The following is a 21,120-nucleotide window of genomic DNA, read 5'->3' on the forward strand; positions in this document are numbered from 1 at the left end:
AATCATCTTGATGCTTGCTAGACATCATTATATTTCCTTCTGCTAATTTCTTCCTTTATCTATAGTCTCGTGAAAAGTGGCCTTGCTGGCTACAGTTGTAGCGCTGACTAATCTGGTGGATTGTTACTCTTCTGTATTGTGTTCTTGAGTTCCCTCTTTCTTAAAGCTCCTTTGTTCTTGCCCCCTAAATTTATTTTCCTCCTCCTTTTGTTTAGTGTCACATAGTCTTCTTGATTCACCTCTTCTATTTGTTCAATGAAACTCCTGCCATTTGTTTTGTAAGAGCTTCTTGGTTGGCCAATAAATTTTCTAAATCTAGTAGAGAATGTTGAACTATCCAACCTTGTATTGCCAGTGTACTTGGGTTTTAAACCATTGATAGTAATTCTTCTTATTCTATCTTCTCCAATTTTTGCATTAGGATCTAATTGTTCTATATCATGGCACAAAGTTCTAACTTTTAGAAAATATTCACTAATTGAGAGTGTTGTTCCTCATGAGCCAAATTCATCAGCTCTCTCTCGAGAAGTTGGAGCCAAGCTACAATTTTCTTTGAAAAGAGGGCAACAAGAGAGCCCCATGCTTCTTTCAATGTCTCTACATCCTCAATACGTGTCAGTAATTTTCTCTATTGTTGTCTTAATTACATATAGGGCTTTACCTACCTTGATATCCCACTTTTTGAATGCTTGGGCATTTTCTATTAGAGGTGGTTTAGTTTCACTGCCAGAGTTTGCTATATCACACCGAACCGAATAGTATTGGATGCACCGTACCATATCGGTTCGGTACTGGTACGCATTATGGGGGGCACATCGGCACTTGATACACCAAAACAGCTCTGTATAAACATAATAATAGGTTGGCACTGGTATGGGGACTGGTACCGAGATAGCAAACCTTGTTCACTTGTGTCAACAACCTCCCATGCCTTGGCCCTTAAGGTAAAACTTAATGCAGGTCAGGCAATCCCAATAATTATAGTCATTAAGCTTCTCCATTGCATCGGCCATGCTTGCGAGATATGCCATCATGACTTGATATAACCCTACATACATTACTAAGATTGGTCCTAGATCAACTAACTTCATAGTCTTGGATTGTGCACAAGCAAAATGATCTCCCATAACCATTCAGCTCTGATACCAATAGGTATAGAAAATAAGCTGCGATTTTACTTTCTTTCTTTCTTTCTTTTCTGACTTTAATCACATTGTTGTCACACTACATTTTGCCTCATAATCTCTTATAGAGAATTTTACATAAATCACTGGTTTGAAGCTGTTTTTAAACTATAGTTGATCTTAATACAACAGTAAATTTATAAGGTTGATTGTTTCTAAAAATTGCTGCTTATGGCTATTTTGAACACTGTAAAAACTGATTTTCTAATGCCATTGATTTTTCTCCTTGCAGTGTTGGGAAAAGAAGCGGCCATATACCCTACAGGGATTCAAAGCTAACACGTATACTCCAGCTTTCTCTGGGCGGAAATGCAAGAACTGCTATTATATGCACCATGAGTCCAGCACACAGCCATGTAGAGCAATCTCGGAATACCCTACATTTTGCAACTTGTGCCAAGGAAGTTACAAATACTGCTCGTGTTAACATGGTAAGAAAACTGAATACCAAAATAAATGAAATATGTTCGTTGCCTATTTTTCTTCTTGTAGTATCAGGATTTTTTTCAATAAATCGTGCGACTGACCTTTTGCTCAATCAGGTTGTGTCAGACAAACAGATGGTCAAACATCTGCAGGATGTAGTTGCCAGACTTGAAGCTGAGAGACGCACCCCTGAACCTTCTTCTTGTTCTGAATCCCTTCTGAAGGAGAAGGAGTTGAAAATTAAGGAGGTAAGATCAGTGAATGTCAAATCCGAAATTTCTTGCTTTTGAAGTTTTAAACAATCATTCATTAGTGTAGGAAAGGAGTTTTAGATTAATGAGTCACATACTTTGTTATTACTGTGTGACAAGCAGATGGAAATGGAAATGGAAGAACTGAAACGGCAAAGAGATTTTGCGCAGTCACAACTGGATGAACTGCGAAGTAAAGTAAGTGCACATCAGATGATAAGGAGTCCAAAATCCCTTTCCCTTTAAACTAGCATTTTCTTGTCAGCTTCATTGGTATTGAGCGTTAGCTTTACAAGTTCTTTTCTGCTATCACTCTCCAGAGTTCAAGTCCATTTGAGCCATCACCTCGCCAAGTGGCTAAATGTCTCACCTTTTCTGGCCCATCACTACATTATGGTGACAAGGGACATGGTAAGGCTGAGAAGATGAGAAACCCAATGAGGCAGTCATCAACTGTTCCATCCATGCTTGTGCATGAAATTCGCAAGCTCGAACAATTACAGGAGCAGCTTGGAGAGGAAGCACACCGAGCTCTTGAAGTGCTGCAGAAAGAGGTGACTTGCCACAGACTGGGGAATCAGGATGCTGCTGAGACTATTGCCAAGCTTCAAGCAGAGATCAGGGAGATGCGTGCAATTAGATCTCTGACTAAAGAGGTTAACATTGAAGATGTGGTCACTAGCCAAAATGCTGGTGCCAATCTTAAAGAAGAGATAACGCGACTTCATTCGCAAGGAAGTACCATTGCCAATCTGGAGGAGCAGCTAGAAAATGTCCAGAAATCTATAGATAGGCTAGTGATGTCTCTTCCGAATAATGTGCAGTCTAATGAAACCACTCCAAAGTCCTCAAAGAGTCAGCCAAAGAAGAAGAAGAAGATGCTTCCTTTGGCATTAAGCAGCAACATCAACCGACCACATCTTCTAAGAGCACCTTGCTCACCTCTCTCTTCTTCCCGGAAGATATTAGAGTCTGAAATAGAGAACAAGGCTCCAGAGAATGATGCAGTATCCCAAGAGACCTTTTCAGGTTCTGAGAAAGCTACTCCAACCAAGAGCGAAGATGGTGGTGACATAACATCCAGAGAAGGAACACCACGCTACCAACGTTCCAGTTCTGTGAACATGAAAAAAATGCAGAAAATGTTCCAAAATGCTGCAGAGGAAAATGTAAGGAGCATAAGAGCATATGTCACTGAGCTGAAAGAACGTGTCGCGAAGCTTCAGTACCAAAAGCAGCTTCTTGTGTGCCAGGTTTGGATTCCTTTTTTTTTATTATTTTTTTATTTTTATGGACAATGTTATACTTTGCTTTTTTGTTCTTCCTTGAACATCTAGAATGTTTACCATTGTTTAGGTATTGGAATTAGAAGCAAATGAGGCTGCAGGGCATGATGTATCAGAGGCTGAAGAGCATATATCAGAAATGCAAAATTCCACTGATGCATGGGATTCTGTCTTCAAGGAACAAATGCAGCAGATTATTCAACTATGGGATGTTTGTCATGTATCAATAATACATCGGTCACAGTTCTACTTGTTATTCAGAGGTGATCAGGCAGATCAGATATATATTGAGGTAGAGCTTAGGAGATTGACTTGGCTGCAGCAGCATTTTGCTGAAGTTGGCAATGCAAGCCCTGCTCATTTCGGAGATGAGACTGCAATTTCTTTATCATCAAGGTATAAGAAATTTGAGTTACTTTCACATTATTCTAAGTCAAGGTATGCCATATCCCACTGAACCAAGAAGTGTAAGACATACTGTATCATATCGGCTTGGTACTGGTACATGATACAAGGGGTGTATCAACATATGGTGTGCCAAACTGGCCCTGTATTGGGCATACCGATATAGTGACGGGGTGGCACCGGTATGGGTCTTGGTACCTTGATTCAAGTACATTTAGTCTTTAGCAACAAACTGTTGTTTACCGATATTTGATCATATATTAGTGACTGCCATCTCCACTTCTAAATTTTGCAGTGTTAAAGCATTGAGGCAGGAAAGAGAATTTCTTTCCAGAAGAGTTAACTCACGTTTGACGGAGGAGGAAAGAGAGCGGCTCTACATCAAATGGCAAGTTCCCCTTGAAGGGAAGCAAAGGAAGCTTCAGCTGGTGAACAAGCTTTGGACTGATCCAAATGATCCAGCACACATCGAGGAAAGTGCTGATATAGTGGCTAGACTTGTAGGCTTCTGTGAGGGAGGAAACATCACCAAAGAGATGTTTGAGCTGAATTTTTCACTGCCCGCAAGCAAGAAACCATGGTTTTTGGGATGGCAGCCCATATCAAATTTGTTAAGACTCTGATGCTGTGAGTTACTAGAAATAAAAGAACTGAAATTTTATTAGATGGTTTCTTTCTTCTCCTGACTTTTCTAATAACAATTATTATTATCCTAAAATGGTTGCTAACTAACCAAATTATGAGGAATCCCTTAAAGTGTTCAACTTGACTCTAGAGGGATTTGCCACATTATGGGTATTAAAGAAACCGTTATTTCAGTGGGACAAACTTCAACCTAGCAAATAAAGAACTGAAATTTTTATTGGATTGTTTCTTTCTTCTCCTGACTTTTCTAATAACAATTATTATTATCCTAAAATGGTTGCTAACTAACCAAATTATGTGGAATCCCTGGAAATGTTCAACTTGATTCTAGAGGGATTTGCCACATTATGGGTATTAAAGAAACCTTTACTTCAGTGGGACAAACTCAAACCTAGCAAATACTTCAAACTATTTTCAAACCTCAAGAATTTTGGTGTACTATTGAGGCAAAATCTGGTTCAAGCCAAATTATTGGATTCCCAAATGGACGAGGATCTCTGTTTCATTCCACATCAGCTGGTCAGAGGAAATCTGAAAACAAATCACAGTCATTATAGATTGAAAATATGTCTCAAGATGGATGCAATGTTGATATCTCAAATATTTTTAAATGAGTAGATACCTTAGATTGCTAAAGTTAATGTAACTAAATTCCAGATAACTTGTTGTATTCAGTATATTCTCTAGTGACATTTTGGGATTTTTTTTCCTTGGAATCTTTGCTATAAGCCGCTGCTTGATAACCTGCCTTTCGATATCAAACTTAAATTACTTCTCGAGCAGTTTCTCTGTGATCATCTACATATGCTTGGAAAATACACAATAAATGCGAGATGATTACCGGTACTCAATTTCAACCTGAAATTTTGCACCCATGAGGTTCACGGATTCACATGAAATCATAACAATAAGCTGAAGGTAAGAGAAACCAATAATAGACCATAAAAAGCTAAGACTAATGATGATGAACAAACATGCTACTTAGCTATGCAGACATGCAAAACTGACACCATGGTCTAAAAGGGCTTTTCCACCAACGTTGGCACTAGAGAACGTTGATGGTCCTAAAAAACTGTAAGGATTTGAAGTGCATCACCAATTTTTAGAAGCTTCGAAAAATATAGCACCAAAAGAGAGATTTTCTTCTTTTTTTTTTTTTTTAACTTCTAGAAGTAAAATGGTCCCAAGTGACAGTACTCTTTGCGGCTTGCTATATAATATCCAAGTTATGGGAGGCCTCGAGCTCTTGTAAGACTCGGACTACACTGAGATGCTCCTCTCCGGTATATGCTGAGGTACGTGGACCAGCACTTCTTATTCATGAACCAAAATAACTCTGTGAAAGGGTGGGTTCAGCTTATGACCACATCCATTTCAAAACTTGGACCCCAAACTAAATTGCAGATCAGATATAGCTCCTATATTTCAGAGTCCGATCCGACTTATAAATTATCCGGGTCTAATTTAGGTTAATAAAAAAAAGATCCAACCCAATCCAAAGTGGATCAGCTCAACCAAATGACCCGAATTATAAGCCCCCTCCTCCTTCATTTTAAATATCTTTCATAATTCATTGAATGAACTCTCATTTAATTTAATTCATTTTTTCATTTCAACAACATCCATCTCCTCTCTTCCATTTTCGTTTAATTATATTTAAACAATCATATTTTATTATTTTTTGGTAGATTTTTCTTTATAATGCTCTCAAATATAGTAATATGTATTTTAAAAATTGTAGTTTGTAAGGTTAAAAATAATCAATTACTTAGATGAATTAAAAAGTTTTTGAATGAAAATTCAAGTTTAAGTTGGCTTTTTTAATTTTTTTTTCTTTTTAGTGATTTTAGATAAAATATTCTATATATTTAAAATTTCTAAATGTATAACAAAAATAAATCCAAGAATTTTAAATAAATTAATTAATAAATTTTAATACCATCCTCCTTTTCACCATATTTAATTTATTATTTATTTTCTTAGTGCCCATATTTTCTTGGGCTATATATCATACTTGCTACATATATTCATGTAAAACTAAGCAGGCTACTGGCTACATATTGTTGCATATATTATTCACGTAAATCTTAACAGTATCTTATATTATACTGCATGTGGAAATGCGGAGGCTTTGGCTACTCTTTCTTTTTTTTAGGAGACACACCACTTTGATATACACCACTTTAGTGTTGGTACAACCTATAGAGTCAGAGAACAAAAGATCTTGCAAGGCTCGTGACATGTCTAATCTTATCGTCGGATAGGCTTTGGCTACTTTGGAAGTGCACGTGCAACATACAACCATTTCAAAAAATAAAAATTAATCTATTCATTTATTTTGGTAGTGCAGCCTTCATTGCCTTTCAAGCTAAGGGCTCGTTTTTTTGTAGGTAAATATTGTAAGAAAGTTGGTCAACTTTCTCATTAACCAATTTATTCATATTCTGTAAATTATTTTTCTTGTATAGCACTTACCCATGAAATAGGAAATAAATCTTATCTAATTATGAGATAGCTGAATCATTTTTCATTAGCCACTAAAGTAAGTAATTAATTTTATTCCTAAAATGTCCCATCCTAATTTCCAATACCTCCATCTTCAAAAATTCAATTGTTCTTTTTTTCCAAACTTAAAAGCATAAAATTTATTATGAAAAATATGGATAAATTTTAGTAATTTATCTAAGAAAATAGTAATGCAAAAAAATATGGGCAACAGATTTCGAAACCACTTTCTTATACATAAAAAATATAGATAAATTATTTTTTATATAAAAATTATCTAAAATATTTATTTAAAAATATAAATTTTTAAATAAATTTTTTATCCTTGAAAAAAATAGATCTTAAGAAATTTTTATATTGCCACTGGATATTGCTACCACCGCCACAAATCCAACGTAGCTTAAGCTATCTTTCTATCTCTCTTTCCTCTCAAATCTCCATACATATATTGAGATTTAGAATGAAGAAGATGGACTTGATTGGACTTGATATCCAAATAAAATAAATGGATAGGGACTAAATAAATGCAAGGAGGGGAACTGGTCCAAAAAAGGGAAAGAAAACTAGCGTTTCCATTGTTTACCACCCAAAAAATTAAAAAAAAAATTAATGAGGTCGTTGACCCAGTTTGACCAAGAGAATCCGCTACACATGGTCCATGCTTAGACTTTATCAACCACTCATGGTTGTTTATGGGAATCTCCTACCATTCGTTGGTGCATTTAACCAACCTCTCTCCACCTTCATAACCCCCTCTCCATTTCTAAGATTCAAAAGATTAGATACATCAACCTAAGATTTGCATCGAGAAAATTTGTAAAATAAATTACATAGGGTTGATTTCACCTCTCAGCACCTGAATCTTGATCCATTGCTTGGAAGTTCAATTCAATTAGTAGAGATTGTGTATATGGGACCGAGTCAATCTAGATTGAAATAGAATCCAACTAACCTTACACCCGACGTATATGACCTGAACTTAACCAGACTCCTAGTCATGCATGAGTTTGAAGTTAGGACCCACCCTTCAATTGGATCACATATGGAGGATTTCAAACAATTGAACTTGATCCATGCCACTGAATTGATCCACTCTAGTAAAAATTAGCTCAAGAGTCTAAATTAATGATCAATTGGAGCTTGACATGGACTGGCCACAAAGTTCTTCACCTCGGCCAACTAATTCCTATCAGGTGGTCATCTCGAGGGCATATGGAGAGATTTAAATCTCCCTCTACTCAATGACAGCTGGCATAATAGCAGAACAACCTTTCTAACAATGAGATATGCATCTCATCGGATTATAACAAATTTTCTAACGTATGAGCGATTATCCTAACCTTCATTGCACTCTCTGATGTGATGGGCTCCAACCATTGCCATATATACTCTTCCCTAGAGGCCCTCCAAGTAAGTTCTCCCAAGTCTTTCAAAGTCACTCCCAAGTCTTTTCAATTCACTCGATATCTTCCAAAGCTTGTCTTTTCAAGTACCTACAAGTTCTTGGAAGCTCTTAGAAATCCACTAAGTCTCTGGAGAAACCTCTAAGTTATCGAGTTCTTAACCCATACGCTCAAAGAACCCTTGTCAGTGGGGATCAACTCGAGAAACTTCTCATAGTTTTAAGCCTGAGTAACATCCCCAAAGATACTAAATCTCTCCTAAACTTTAGGAGCTTTCCTCCTCCTATACTGACTCCGACTTTTCACTCACTTTCACTATTTCTTGATCCCCTCTTATTATTCTTCTACTATCTCTTTCAGAGCCTCTCTATTCTACCAAGGTAAACTCACTTGGCATCAGAGGATTCCTATAGAAAATTTTAGTAAGTGGACTTTCTCTGTTGTGATATTTCAGGATACTTATGGAGGTTGAAGTATGGATTCGATCCTCTTCGATTGCTCCGAAATCTCCAGCCAGCTTCTTGAATTCTTGAGGTTGAAGTATAGATCCGATCCTATTCGATTGCTCCGAAATCTCCAGCCAGCTTCTTGAATTCTTGAGCCATCTTCCTCTAGCTCTCGTCGTCACATAGGATACAGAACCTAACTTAACAAGAGATCTAACAAATTGAGTTTGATTATTTTATTCAAAAAGATGAAAAGAGTCTGACTATTCTTTTTAAAAAAAAAAGAATTACATGTGGGTTTTTTTTCTTTTTCTTTTTCATTTTTTGAAAGGGAAAACAAGTGATTATCATAGGTATTAGTATGCGAGCTTTTAACCCCTAAAATATATGGATCAAACAATAATTAAATTGTAATTTGTTTAAATTTATAAAGAAAAATATTAATCTTTTTTAACAATACGTGAGAATCAAATTTTATGAATAAAAAGTACTTATTACTTTGAAGCTGGTCACATATATTTTTGTGCCAATAGTAATATATTTTAAAGAGTAATATATCTATTTATGCATTGAAGAGTAATATATTGTTGAGACCTCTTCTTGGTGAATGTGCCAAGACCATGCAAATACCAAGGACTCAGTTGGTTTGTGGGAAGAACTTCTCTTTGCAAGAAGTAACTTTTTGAAAAATTATTTTTTTAAAATTAAATTTTTGCATGTTTTATTGATCATAAAAAAATAATTTATTACTGAATGATTTATATTTGATTAAACACCTATTGTTTGAAAAAATTATGTAAAATAGCTATTATACCTTTAATAGATATAAGAGTATATATTTTTGCTCCTAAAATTTATATAAATAATAATAATATTTATTTATATTAATATTAATATACTATTAATATATTATAATATAATATTATATCATCATAATTTATTATATTAGTATAATTCTAATATAGAATATTATATTGATATAATTTTAATATTTTAATATAATAAATATATTAATGTAGATAAAAATATAATAGTATATTAATATAAATATTAATATATTAATATAAATACTATATTGATATTAATAAAATATTATATTAATATAAATATTAAAATAATATTAAAATATAATGAATATTATAATAATAAAATAAATATTAGAATAATATTAATATGAAGATCTTGGTATATATCATTATTCAATATTTTATCCTAATCATATATTGATATTTTATAAATCTTAGCCATAGATATTAAAATGATATTTTTGGAAAGAAAAAGGTATCATCAATTTCAATCCTATTGGAAGTTCCAATATCTACCTTTTTTCATGAATTTTCATTTTTCATTCATATGAGAAGTATCTTTCCATAGAAAAAGATTTTTTTTTTATTTTTTCATCTTAAAACTTTAACCAAATAAGAGGCCCCCTCTTCACTTCTTAGAAATTATCTCTTTCTACCTCCACTTTGCATGAACTAAATGAGTCTTAAATTTAAGACCCAGTCCAACATATTAGAATGGATGGAGCTTTGTCCGAACAATCCAACTTTTGTATGTGAAAGTCAAAGGTCCTTAATTTGTTTTCAACGATGCATCACCAAAAATTTGGGCTTAGTTAATATAAGAGTCATTCATTCTCCCTTCTTCTATCTCTTAAAAAAGTATTAGAAAAATTCTTGAAGACGAAATTCTATCAAAAATATTTTAGAAATATTATTATATCTCTTATTCACATGTAATTTTTTTCTTTATTGTTTGAGAACCTAAAATGTATATGAAAACTAACCTAACCAAATTTTTGTCTTTATAGATATCTAAAATATATTTAAAATATATTATTTTCTAATATACTTTAAAAAAAGCATATCAAAGTGTAAACATATCTAATTTCAAATATATTATATAATATAAAAGTTAAAATAAAAATAAAAATACTAGGTATAAACTACTAACCCTCTATTTGATATTAGAGGAAGGATGGATAGAAGAAGAATGATGGATGAGAGAGAAAATAGATGAATCTTCTATCATCTTCTATCCATCTTTTTATATATTTGATAAAATATGGAAGAATAAATGAGAATGATTTCCTTTCATATTTGGTATAGAAGGAATAAAAGTCAAAAGAAGGATAGATGATATTTATAGATATTTCTACTAAATTAATCTTATAATAAAAAATATTAGAGTAAATTAGAAAAATCTCCCTCAGATTAGATCAAATTATAATTACATCTAGTAATTTAAAAAACCTACACCAATAACCTTGATGCTTATTACAGCCTGCAATTTAATCTAGACCGTTAGGGTACCCATTAATGGTGAGTGTGACTCAATTGTCATGTAATAAAATTTTTTGAAATGACCTAAATACCCTTCCATAGAGGAAATAAAGTTTTCTTCTGTAAAAAGACCCTTCCTTCCATTCTCTAAAGGCCCTTGTCTTGCTTCGATGCTGCTAGGCGAGGACAGCCTCGGTGCTGCTAGGCGATGACGGCCTCCTTCTCCAGTGCACCTGGTCTCCAGCTTTAGGTGATGATAACGGCCTCCAGCTCTATGCAAGGACATCTTTCCGAGCCACCCACCTTCAAGGTTCTCCCTCCCACCATCTCTATTTATGAGGGCTGCTTGATTTTTCATTTATCATGTAATGAATATTTAAAAATATACTTTGATGAGGGTTCTCTCATATTTTCTTTGATATGAACTTGATCTTAATTAATACAGAGTTACTCTCCTATTTAGATGTTATATGCTATATCTTATTCTAACTTTTGAAGGACACCGTATACAGCTTCTAACTGAAATGATGCTCTATAGGAGAATCTTTTTATGGGGATGGAGTCAGGTCAGCACTTGCTTTACAAGAGATAGGCACAATACAGTAGAAGTCGGAGATTTATTAATACACTGCTCTATAAAATTCTTATTGCTCAAACATGTTGCAATCACTAGCAACTGAGATCAAGTAATAGGAAAGATTTGAACTGGCAATGGCATTCTTCAATTTAGTGATAACCAACTGCTCCTCTAACAAATATCCATCTCAAGTTATGATAGTTCATTTTGGATTACTTCAGCTTTATGCATCTGTCTTTATTTGTGTGTATGTAGACTTAGTAGGATAGTAACCAGCATCTGAATCTAACTCAATATAATTGATTGAATCTAATTGGATATAATAATATATTTGTTTTTCTCTATGTAGGATGTCCTAATGTCCAATTGAGTGCAAATTTTAAAGTAACTCAGCTTAGCTTGAGTATTACAACAGAAAATGTCATTGCAGTTGCATAGCTTCAATAAAAGTTTCATCTTCTCAGAAGAATCCAAACAAGTTGTATATAATTGTGAAGAATATCGCTTTATGAATTAGTGTTTGCCTATAAATGATCAATTAAGAACTCACTCATTGATATCGCTTGATGATTTGCTTCAGATATAAGAAGAGAAATTAGTGATTGGAGGATGGAGTCAAAAAAATTATATTGCAAAATTAAAGAATTAGATGAGAGTAGTGCTATTATGAATAAAATATTAGTTGGAATGATAGTACTACTTATTTTTGTAGTTGTATTTATATTTAAGTGACCTATGGCAGTTTGAAAGAACTTGTTATGATAATGAATGTTGGACTTAAATTTTTATGATATAATTTGGCTTCAATGTAATGAAGTGTGAATGCTAAGAAGCTTTTATGTTTATGTTTAGGCAAAGCTTATGATTGTTTTATAGCTCGTGCACTTTTATTTTATTTCTATAAAGCTCTAGATCAGATATGATCTCTTGTCTACCTTTAAAGCTAGTTGCTATGATCAAAATAAATATAAGCATGAGAACAGAAAACTCTACAACTGAACATTGTTTAAGGGTAGGTGCCAGATTTATCATTGAGCAGGAAATCATTGAGTAGAAAATCATTGAGCAAAAAATCATAATGAAGAAACATGTAAGAGTAGGCAATCATGATGAATAAAAAACTCACATTTTCAACCGCATTCTGCATATACTCATGCATTTACATAGAACTATAAGCATCAAAACAGAGCAAGGCAATACACTATATCCATTTACATGCAATTACATGAACATGATACTCTATAACTGAACATTATTTAAAGGTATTGTTATAATTTATAAATACCAGATTTATCATTGAGTAGGAAATGTAAGAGTAGGGAATAAGATCAAGAAAAGTTCATATTTATTCATTTCTCATGTAAAAGAAACATGTAAAAGTAGGGAATTAAGATCAAAAAAAGGCTCATCTTTTCAACCGCATTTTGCATGTTCACATGCATTTCATGCAACTATAAGCATCAAAATCGAGTAAGAATAATGCACTGCATCCATTTACATGCAATTACATGAGCCAGACTGCTTTATGATAGTACCCAAATTTTAAAAATAAATAAAATATATAGAGAATCAGTATTTCTATACAAATCTTTGGCATCCAGTATGTTGATGCACATCAACCATGCTAACATCAATCAAGGTTAACAGATTCATAGTTAACATCAACCATATCGCCAACTATTAAAAAGGCTACGATGCTTGCATAAGGTTACAAAATGGTGTAATTAAGATCCATATTGTCAGATTCCATAATTAAGATTCATATTGTCATGATTACAATCTAGTGTGAAACAACGTACACTCAGCAAATATAAGTTCAAACGAACCAAAAAATTAAAAAGCTCTAGCAAATAACATGTACCAAACAAAATTGCATAACATAGTTCTCTATTACTTTGATGAGGTCATACATCCAAAGCAGGCACATTATACAACCAAGTATGCACAACAGACAAAGTGATGACAGAGCCAATATCATCAAAAGCAGCAACCTTCTTAACCCAAACTAACAATCTCCAATGCTACTATGCTGGCTTCCTATGAAATCTGCAACCCTTCTCCTTCCAGTAGATCTGAAGCTTCTCCTGCTAACTTCTTGTGGCCTCTCTCTTGTGTCAGATCCATGCTTGGAAGAAGATGCACCCCTTAAAGTAGAGAGTCCTCTTGAAGTAGGTCTAATCTTTTCCCTTAAGCTAGGTGTTCCATCATAAACTTAAAATTATTGGGATCTTTCAGCTTGGCTTGAGAAGCATGCTTGTGCTTTTTTCTGCAAAAAATTACAATATAATACTGTAAGAAATTTTATGTTTCAAGTAAATGAAAGAGCTACATAATTCAAACTTTTTTGCTACAAGGGCACGTTGGGAGATTCTCTGATTATGGCCAAATCCCTTACAGTTATCATACATCATAGTGGTGGACCTCTTCCTCCCAATAGGTTCACCTTCTTCATTTCTCTTATTTTTTTTTGGCCTTCCAGGCAATCTTTTGAGAGGTGAAGACTGCAAATTTTCATTATTGTTTCTTGGATCAAGGTTCACATTCGATGATGGATGAATTATAGAACTATAAACCTTTAAGTATTCTAGTACTATATAGCATTCATCACACAATTTTTCTAAATTTTCTCTTGTACCCCATACCTAGCATGTCATGCTTTCATGACAATCCCGTGATCTCCCACTCACCATATATACAACTTCTTAGATTTAAATCAATAACAAATTTTCTAGTGGCTTCAAGCACTTGAAACTCTTGGTTGCTTGCTGGTATCAACTTATAGAGTCTTGATGCTCGTACATTTTATCCAGTTTAGTCTTAACAAATGGAGTTAAAATATCCTCCCAAGTATATCTCTTTGCATACTTTTTTTGTAGTCTGCTCATCAATTTTATCCTCATATTCTCAAATAATCCAAGAATTGACTTGCTCCTAAACTTTTTCAACCATTGATTAAAAGACTTACACATATTATTTAATGTGGTCATTCTGAGCTTTTGATCAAAAGCATGCCTTGCCCATATTGATAAGGATAAATTCATCATATGTTCATAAGCCTCAACATCATGCATTCATAAGCCTCAACATCATGCTCCTTCATTCTTTTCATTGAATCTTCAAACAGTAGATGGTCATATGCCTTCACAGCATTCTAAAAGTCAAACCTCAATAACAAACCTAAAAATTTTGATCTGAAATTGCTATACAAATGTCTAGCACAGAAACGATGGCTGGATCGAGAAATATTTCTGAAACTGTCTCTGCCAAACCCTACGTTCAATGCACAAAAATATAGCATAACAAATCAGCTACATTCAAGATTAAATTTAAGACTACACACATGATAATTAGAACCAAATTATGCTATCAATCAATTTTAACCAAATTATAAGTTGAAGGATAAAGAGTACATACCTTTTGCTTATCAGACATTATGATAAATGTACAGTCTATTATACCATTACCAATGCAAAGATATAGATGCTCCAAAAAAAATCTTCAACTATCCCTACATTCTATTTCCACCATAGCAAAAGCCACAAGGAATAGTTCCTTGTTCCCATTAATAGAAATTGCAAAAAGTACTCCACCATAGGGTCCTTTTAAATGGCACCCATCCAACCCTAAAAAGGGTCTACAGTCTTCGAAATAACCCTTCTTCATTACCTTAAAGCATATAAATATCCTTTTAATCATGGAAAGCTTTTTAGAGTGTAAAGACATCTTATGTGATTGAATCTTGACCATTGAACCAAAATTCTTTGCTCGAAGTAATTCAGCATACCTAGACAGTATTGAGTAGGATTCACTATGTTTTCCCTCAATCTCTTCCAGTGCTTTTGTTTTGGCTCTATATAACTGCATTATGTGTGGCTCGACATCACATTTTTCAATCAAAATTGGATATATTAGGTCATAACTTATTTTTGGATCAGCCTCTAACTAAGGCCCTAATATCCTAGCTATTCACTTAGAGTTGCATTGTTATTCTTTATAGGCCTTATACATGTATATGCCCCCTATAAAGTTTTATCATGAAGGCCCTACTATCAGCGGTAATATACGCATGAATTCTCCAAGTACATCCTTGACCTAAGCAATGGGCGGTCACTCTATCAGGTCCATTTTTAACCTTCTTAAGTTCATAGCCGCCCATAACTGCATAATCTCTCAATGTATTCCTAAATTCATTCACATCAACAAATAACTGCCTTTCTGAAACATAATTTAGTCCTCCTCTGCAACCTTAATGATGTGCCCTGTATATTCAATAAGAAGAATTTTATTTTTCTTTCCTTACAACTGGAGTCTTCATCGCTACTTCAAGGATCCACTGATTCAACTGAATTTACATCACTCAATTGATCATCACTATCATCATCATTAGATCTCTCATCCTCACTCCCATCAGTTGAGTCATTTATATCCCATCATTTGAGTCTTCCTCTATCATCTACTCAGTATTATTTGAGTCAGAGAAAGAATAATCTTCTTCTGAGAGGTTAGACGCATCATCATCCTTGCCAAATTAACCACTAAGTTAAAATTCACCTTCAACTTGAACTCCAACATCTTCTTCAATAGCCCTTCCTTCAACAACACCTCTTCCTTCTACGACTTCCTCTCCAACGTGACTTTTAACAGAAACTACATCCCATTGAGAAGGAATAACCATAGTTGGAGCTGGATTATCAGCATTCTTTTTAACAAATAAGTGTATATCCTCAGCTCCTAGATGTGTATTAAACATATGAATCAGATCACTCTCATTTTTAATCAAAATTTCACTTCCATATGAAATAGTAAGATTCACATCTTTTTTACCAATAAGTTTGTACAAATCAGCCATTAAGTATCAATAGGGCCTTTAGGTGGTCCTTATAAAATACTATATATTCCCTTTCAAGGCGGTCTATTAGGGATGGCGTCATATTCCTATATCTTCACCCAGCCATCCAGTTCGAGTATTTCCTCCTGTGGTGTCACTTAACAGCATCCAATCTTGGAACCAAGAAATTCTTAAGCTCTTCCTGCAAGCACATGTACACATCTTGGATTTTCTCGTCTGATGATGGAAGAAGATTAGTTAGCCTACCCATTTCTTGGTTAAGCAAGAGATAACTCATTATTTGATAAGCACTCGCTGATGCATCTTGTGTCATTGGAACCTTATAATTATCAAGAAATCGATCATTAGACAAGATCTTGGATAGGAACTGAAATGGATCACTAGCTTCCACTGCAAATTTCATTAAACTCCAGATAGCCCAAAGTCTCGATAGTTAGCTCTAGGTCTTCCAATCAAAAAACAACTAGGGATTTTCATCTACATTGTCGATCCAATATTCTCGATCTCCATGGTACACAATCAAATTATGATAAGCCATTGAATCTCTGTATATATTAATTATCATATTAGTTAGTATACCATGTAAGTCTAAACATACAGTATGATACACTACCCATAACATGAAACACTACCATAGCACATATCAAAAAAATAGTGATAAATTAAACAGTCTCTTAATCAACTTTTAATCTTAACCATCAAATAATATCATATTACCAACTAAATTAAATTCTATCTCTGAATCTCACATAAGCCAAAAATAAAAGACATATATCCAATTAGCAAACAAAAAAGGACATCTATCCAACTTGAAGACAGATTTTGTATAAGATTAACCATAATTATAGGAGAGCATCTAAATACACTTAAATAACATTATATCTGGCGAACACCAACCTATATTCTACTGTCAGCTAGCACCTACTTGCATTCTAAAAAGGAGAGAAAGAAAAATTAAATTTGAAATAAATGAGGAAGGGGACCACCAATTACACTTTTACAAATATTTTATTTACAATAGTACATGAGAAAGGGCATCACTTGTGGTTGCTTTTAAGCTATTCAAATTGAAACTCACTGCCAATATGTCAAAGAGATATAAGCAAATCTTTGCTAATATGTCAAGATGGCATGCATACAGTTGGAAAAAAATATATTCCTTATGAAAAAATAAAATATATCAATAAAAATATAAAAAATTATATCCTATCTCAAAGAAAAATAGCTAGCTCTTTGTCGTTTGCAAGGGCTTCATTAATTGGAGGTTCTACTGTGATTCGGTAAGAAAAAAAAAGAGATTTAGAGTTTCTAGTTAGAAATTTTTAATTTAGAAAAAAAGAAGAAGAAGACGATGAAAATGAGAACAAACAAAACCACACAAGTTGAAAAGAAGATCGGAGCTTTAATTTATGAAGGGTATAATGGTCATTTTATTCTTTTAAAAAGATTTGACTAACGACGTTAATTTTAAGAGGTGTAAGTGTAGGTTTTTAAAATTACTGTATGTAAGTGTAATAACGGCAAACATGAGAAGAATTTTTATAATTTACTCAAAGTATTATTATTATTATTGTGGTCAAGGGCTCATGGCTTGGCATACGAGGTATTGTCCGTTTTGATCCCTGAGCCTTAGTTTTGTTCTTTAAAATATGTTTCACGTAGGAAGGAAGTCTCCCTTGACTCACAACAAATATAGGACTAATGAAGTCAGAATACTCCTTGACTCACAATCAATGTGGGACTAATGAAGTCAGAATCCTCCTTGACTTACAACCAGTGTGGGACTAATAAGCCCTCCCTTCTATACTATACAATTGTTACTAATTTATAATACTTAGTCATACAAAAGAATTAGAGCAATATATAAGTTACAATCTTTATAATTTATAATTTAATACGTATTTAGTTGAATTTAATAAATTAATTATATATAAATAAATTTATATATATTAGTTATTAAATAAAAAATAATTTATAATTTAATTTAAATAGTTTATTAATTTTATATAAATAGTTAACTTAAAAAATAGTGAATATAAATATAAAAAAATAATTTTAATTATTTATTGATAAGCTGAAATTAAAATAATTAATAATAAAATTTAATAGTATAAGATAAATAGTAAAGATAAAGTACAAATATATAAATAAATAAAAATAAAAATTATTAAATTTTATAAAAAATTAATAAAAAATAATTTTATCAATATAGCAATCCACTCCTCTAACTTTCTTTTGTAGTATTCCTCCAATTTGAAAATATAAAATGACGCATTTAGATTAATAAATAATTTTTTATTTTTATTTATTTTTTATAAAATTTTTTGAATCAAATAATAAATAAAAATTATTGATTTCTCCAACTCCACCCACCCTCCATCTGGCAACCGGAGCAAAAAGATAAATATCCTAACATGAGGTTAAAAAAAGGAAGCAAAACGTGGGCCGCCTTCCTTCCATTCACGGACGACGGAGGAGCGGGCCGCTCCCGGCTTCTCGAGGCAGATCCTCGCCCCGCACGTGTCGATCCGCACACTTTTCTCAACGTGGCGCCGTATTCGATTTTCCCGACTAGTAAAATTATGGAGCGGTCCCACTCCATGGCGGCGGAGCTGAAATCTTTCTGCCCTCTCCTATCCCCGTCAAATTAATTAATTCCATCTCTATCCTCTTTGCCGTCTTTTACGCCTCCTGCCTTCTCCCTCCCCCGTTGCCGCTCTTGTATCTCTCTCGGCGGACGGCTTCTTTTACCCTCTCCTCCACAAATTCTTCGTTTCCGATCGATCCTACGGTTTTCCCTTTTGTTCTCGTCGATCGATCACGGCTTTCGGAGATGCTGAGGTCCCGCCGGAGCCACCACCAGCTCCACCAGAACCCTCACAGGCGCCGAACCGCCGGCGTCGGCGCCGCGGTGTCCCTCGCCCCGCCGCCGGGGTCCAGGGACAAGTTCATGTCCTTGGACAGCCGCGAGCCGGAGGAGCGAGCTGGGCGGTCGGAGGAGTCTTCCAAGTCGTCAGCGAGCTCCTCGTCTTCTTCGGGCTCTATGGCAGCTCCTTCGTGTAATCTGGATCGTTTCTTGAAGTCCACTACTCCATCAGTTCCCGCTCAGTATCTCCCAAAGGTTCTCGATTAGTTCTGTGTAAAGTCTAGTTTTCTTTGGGTTTTGTTTCGAATTTGATTGATTCTGTCTGTAAAATTGGCAGACGAGGTTTAGGGGGTGGAGGACGTATGATGTGGAGTACTGGCCTTACTTCACGCTGGGCGACCTATGGGACTCCTTCAAGGAGTGGTGCTTACGGTGCTGGCGTTCCCCTGGTTCTGAATGACAGCGACTGTGTTGTCCAGTATTATGTTCCCTATTTGTCTGGCATCCAGTTATATGGTGGAGCGACTAGTCTGGAAGTCAGTTCTTGGTATTGCCTACTGTGTTAGTTCCCTGTTTTTAGATTTTATTTGAATCTGTGATTTTTTTCTAAAATTTCTGCTTTTGATATTCGCTCTTGCTATAAGCCATTTTGTTAAAGTGGAATTATTGTTTATTTGCAGCATAATGTTGATTCTTCAAATCATTTACTGGAGATATGTCTTACCTTCTTTCTTGGGAATAGTAGCATGGAAAGAAGCAGGACTTCGTTTATCATACTTATAGGCGGGGGGTGGGAAGAGAAAACGCTCACTAGAGGATTGACATCTACATGGAAATTGCCAGTTTTTCATTGGATAATTTTTATTGTTTGTGTTGCGATGCTGATACCTATCTGGTACATGGTAATCTATTTCTGGTTTGCCTTTTTTCTAAGAAAAAAAATTGGGATCATTTTACTCTGTTATGAGATTTAATGCTCTCATTCTCAATCTGCAGTAAACCATAACCATAACCATGAAGCCTTATCCCAACTTTCTGGGGTCAGCTTTATTGATGCTCATTCACCAAGAATTCCTATTTCAAGGTCACAGCTAAAGTTAGTTAAAGCTCTATTTTTAATCTGAATTAGTTACATATATGGGGGATAGTTGTGCATGCTTTCATAACTTTCTTTGGAAATTCATCGGGACATTGACTAACAAAGTTTCACATAAAATGAGGTGGTTGTGGGGAAGTGTCACAGAAAATGCAATTAGTTGACATGAAAGTACATGTCTCTTTAATGGAGACTCATTTAAACTCGTTGCCCCTATGTATATAATTTACGGCACAACATACTTCTAAAATAATTCTATATTTGATGTTACTGTATCATGGAGACTATTTTGCTGCAGAAGCTATCCAATGGAGGGGCTTTAATGAAGATTGGGACGCACTGGATGATCAGAGATGATTATGAGGTCTAAAGGTTCATGCTAACAGATAATAACTGCACATGGAGCGGGAGTTTATGGATAGACAGTGAGTCGTGGTCCTGAGCATTCCATTTGGGCACCAAGCAAGATGCAATAAGTGATCAGTATCAAGATGCAATAAATCTGTGCTGATTGGATGCAAGATAACAATGGTTTATTGCATTGGATGCAAGATAACAAATGGTTTATTGCATCTATAAAAAAGGTTGTAAGGATATATTTGTTGGAGAGTTCTGAAAGGGACTTACTGAATATATGGGAAAATATCCTATGAATACATTATTATCAACAGCAGTGGCAATTGTCATAATGCATGTTTTGGAACATCTGTTGATGTTTCTAAGTTAGTGCATTGGGACCTCATGTTTAGTTACAAAACTTCCTGAATTAATGACAATTTATATATGTTTTAATAATGCTGGCTATGACACCCTCTCACACCTGGGTGTATGTGTTCCTATTCTGGCTGTACTTTTTCTCTCTAACAGTTAGTAGTGCAGCTCAATTATGGGAATCC

General features: G+C 34.4%; 1 protein-coding gene and 1 pseudogene across 1 annotated transcript in view; both read left to right on the forward strand.

The window, feature by feature from the left end:
- LOC105033773 (kinesin-like protein KIN-7A) overlaps nt 1-4,229 on the forward strand; it is a 48,801-nt gene extending 44,572 nt beyond the window's left edge. The window contains exons 9-14 of the mRNA XM_073259319.1: nt 1,417-1,615; nt 1,727-1,858; nt 1,985-2,059; nt 2,182-3,114; nt 3,218-3,543; nt 3,848-4,229. Of these exons, the coding sequence (XP_073115420.1) occupies nt 1,417-1,615; nt 1,727-1,858; nt 1,985-2,059; nt 2,182-3,114; nt 3,218-3,543; nt 3,848-4,175 (1,993 nt within the window). The 3' untranslated portion in view covers nt 4,176-4,229. The remainder of the gene's footprint in view (nt 1-1,416; nt 1,616-1,726; nt 1,859-1,984; nt 2,060-2,181; nt 3,115-3,217; nt 3,544-3,847) is intronic.
- Nucleotides 4,230-18,974: 14,745 nt separating this feature from the next.
- On the forward strand, nt 18,975-20,886 carry LOC140858687 (uncharacterized; annotated as a pseudogene).
- Nucleotides 20,887-21,120: the final 234 nt, after the last annotated feature.

This window comes from Elaeis guineensis, chromosome 6, assembly GCF_000442705.2.
Source record: "Elaeis guineensis isolate ETL-2024a chromosome 6, EG11, whole genome shotgun sequence".
Taxonomy (NCBI): Eukaryota; Viridiplantae; Streptophyta; class Magnoliopsida; order Arecales; family Arecaceae; genus Elaeis; species Elaeis guineensis.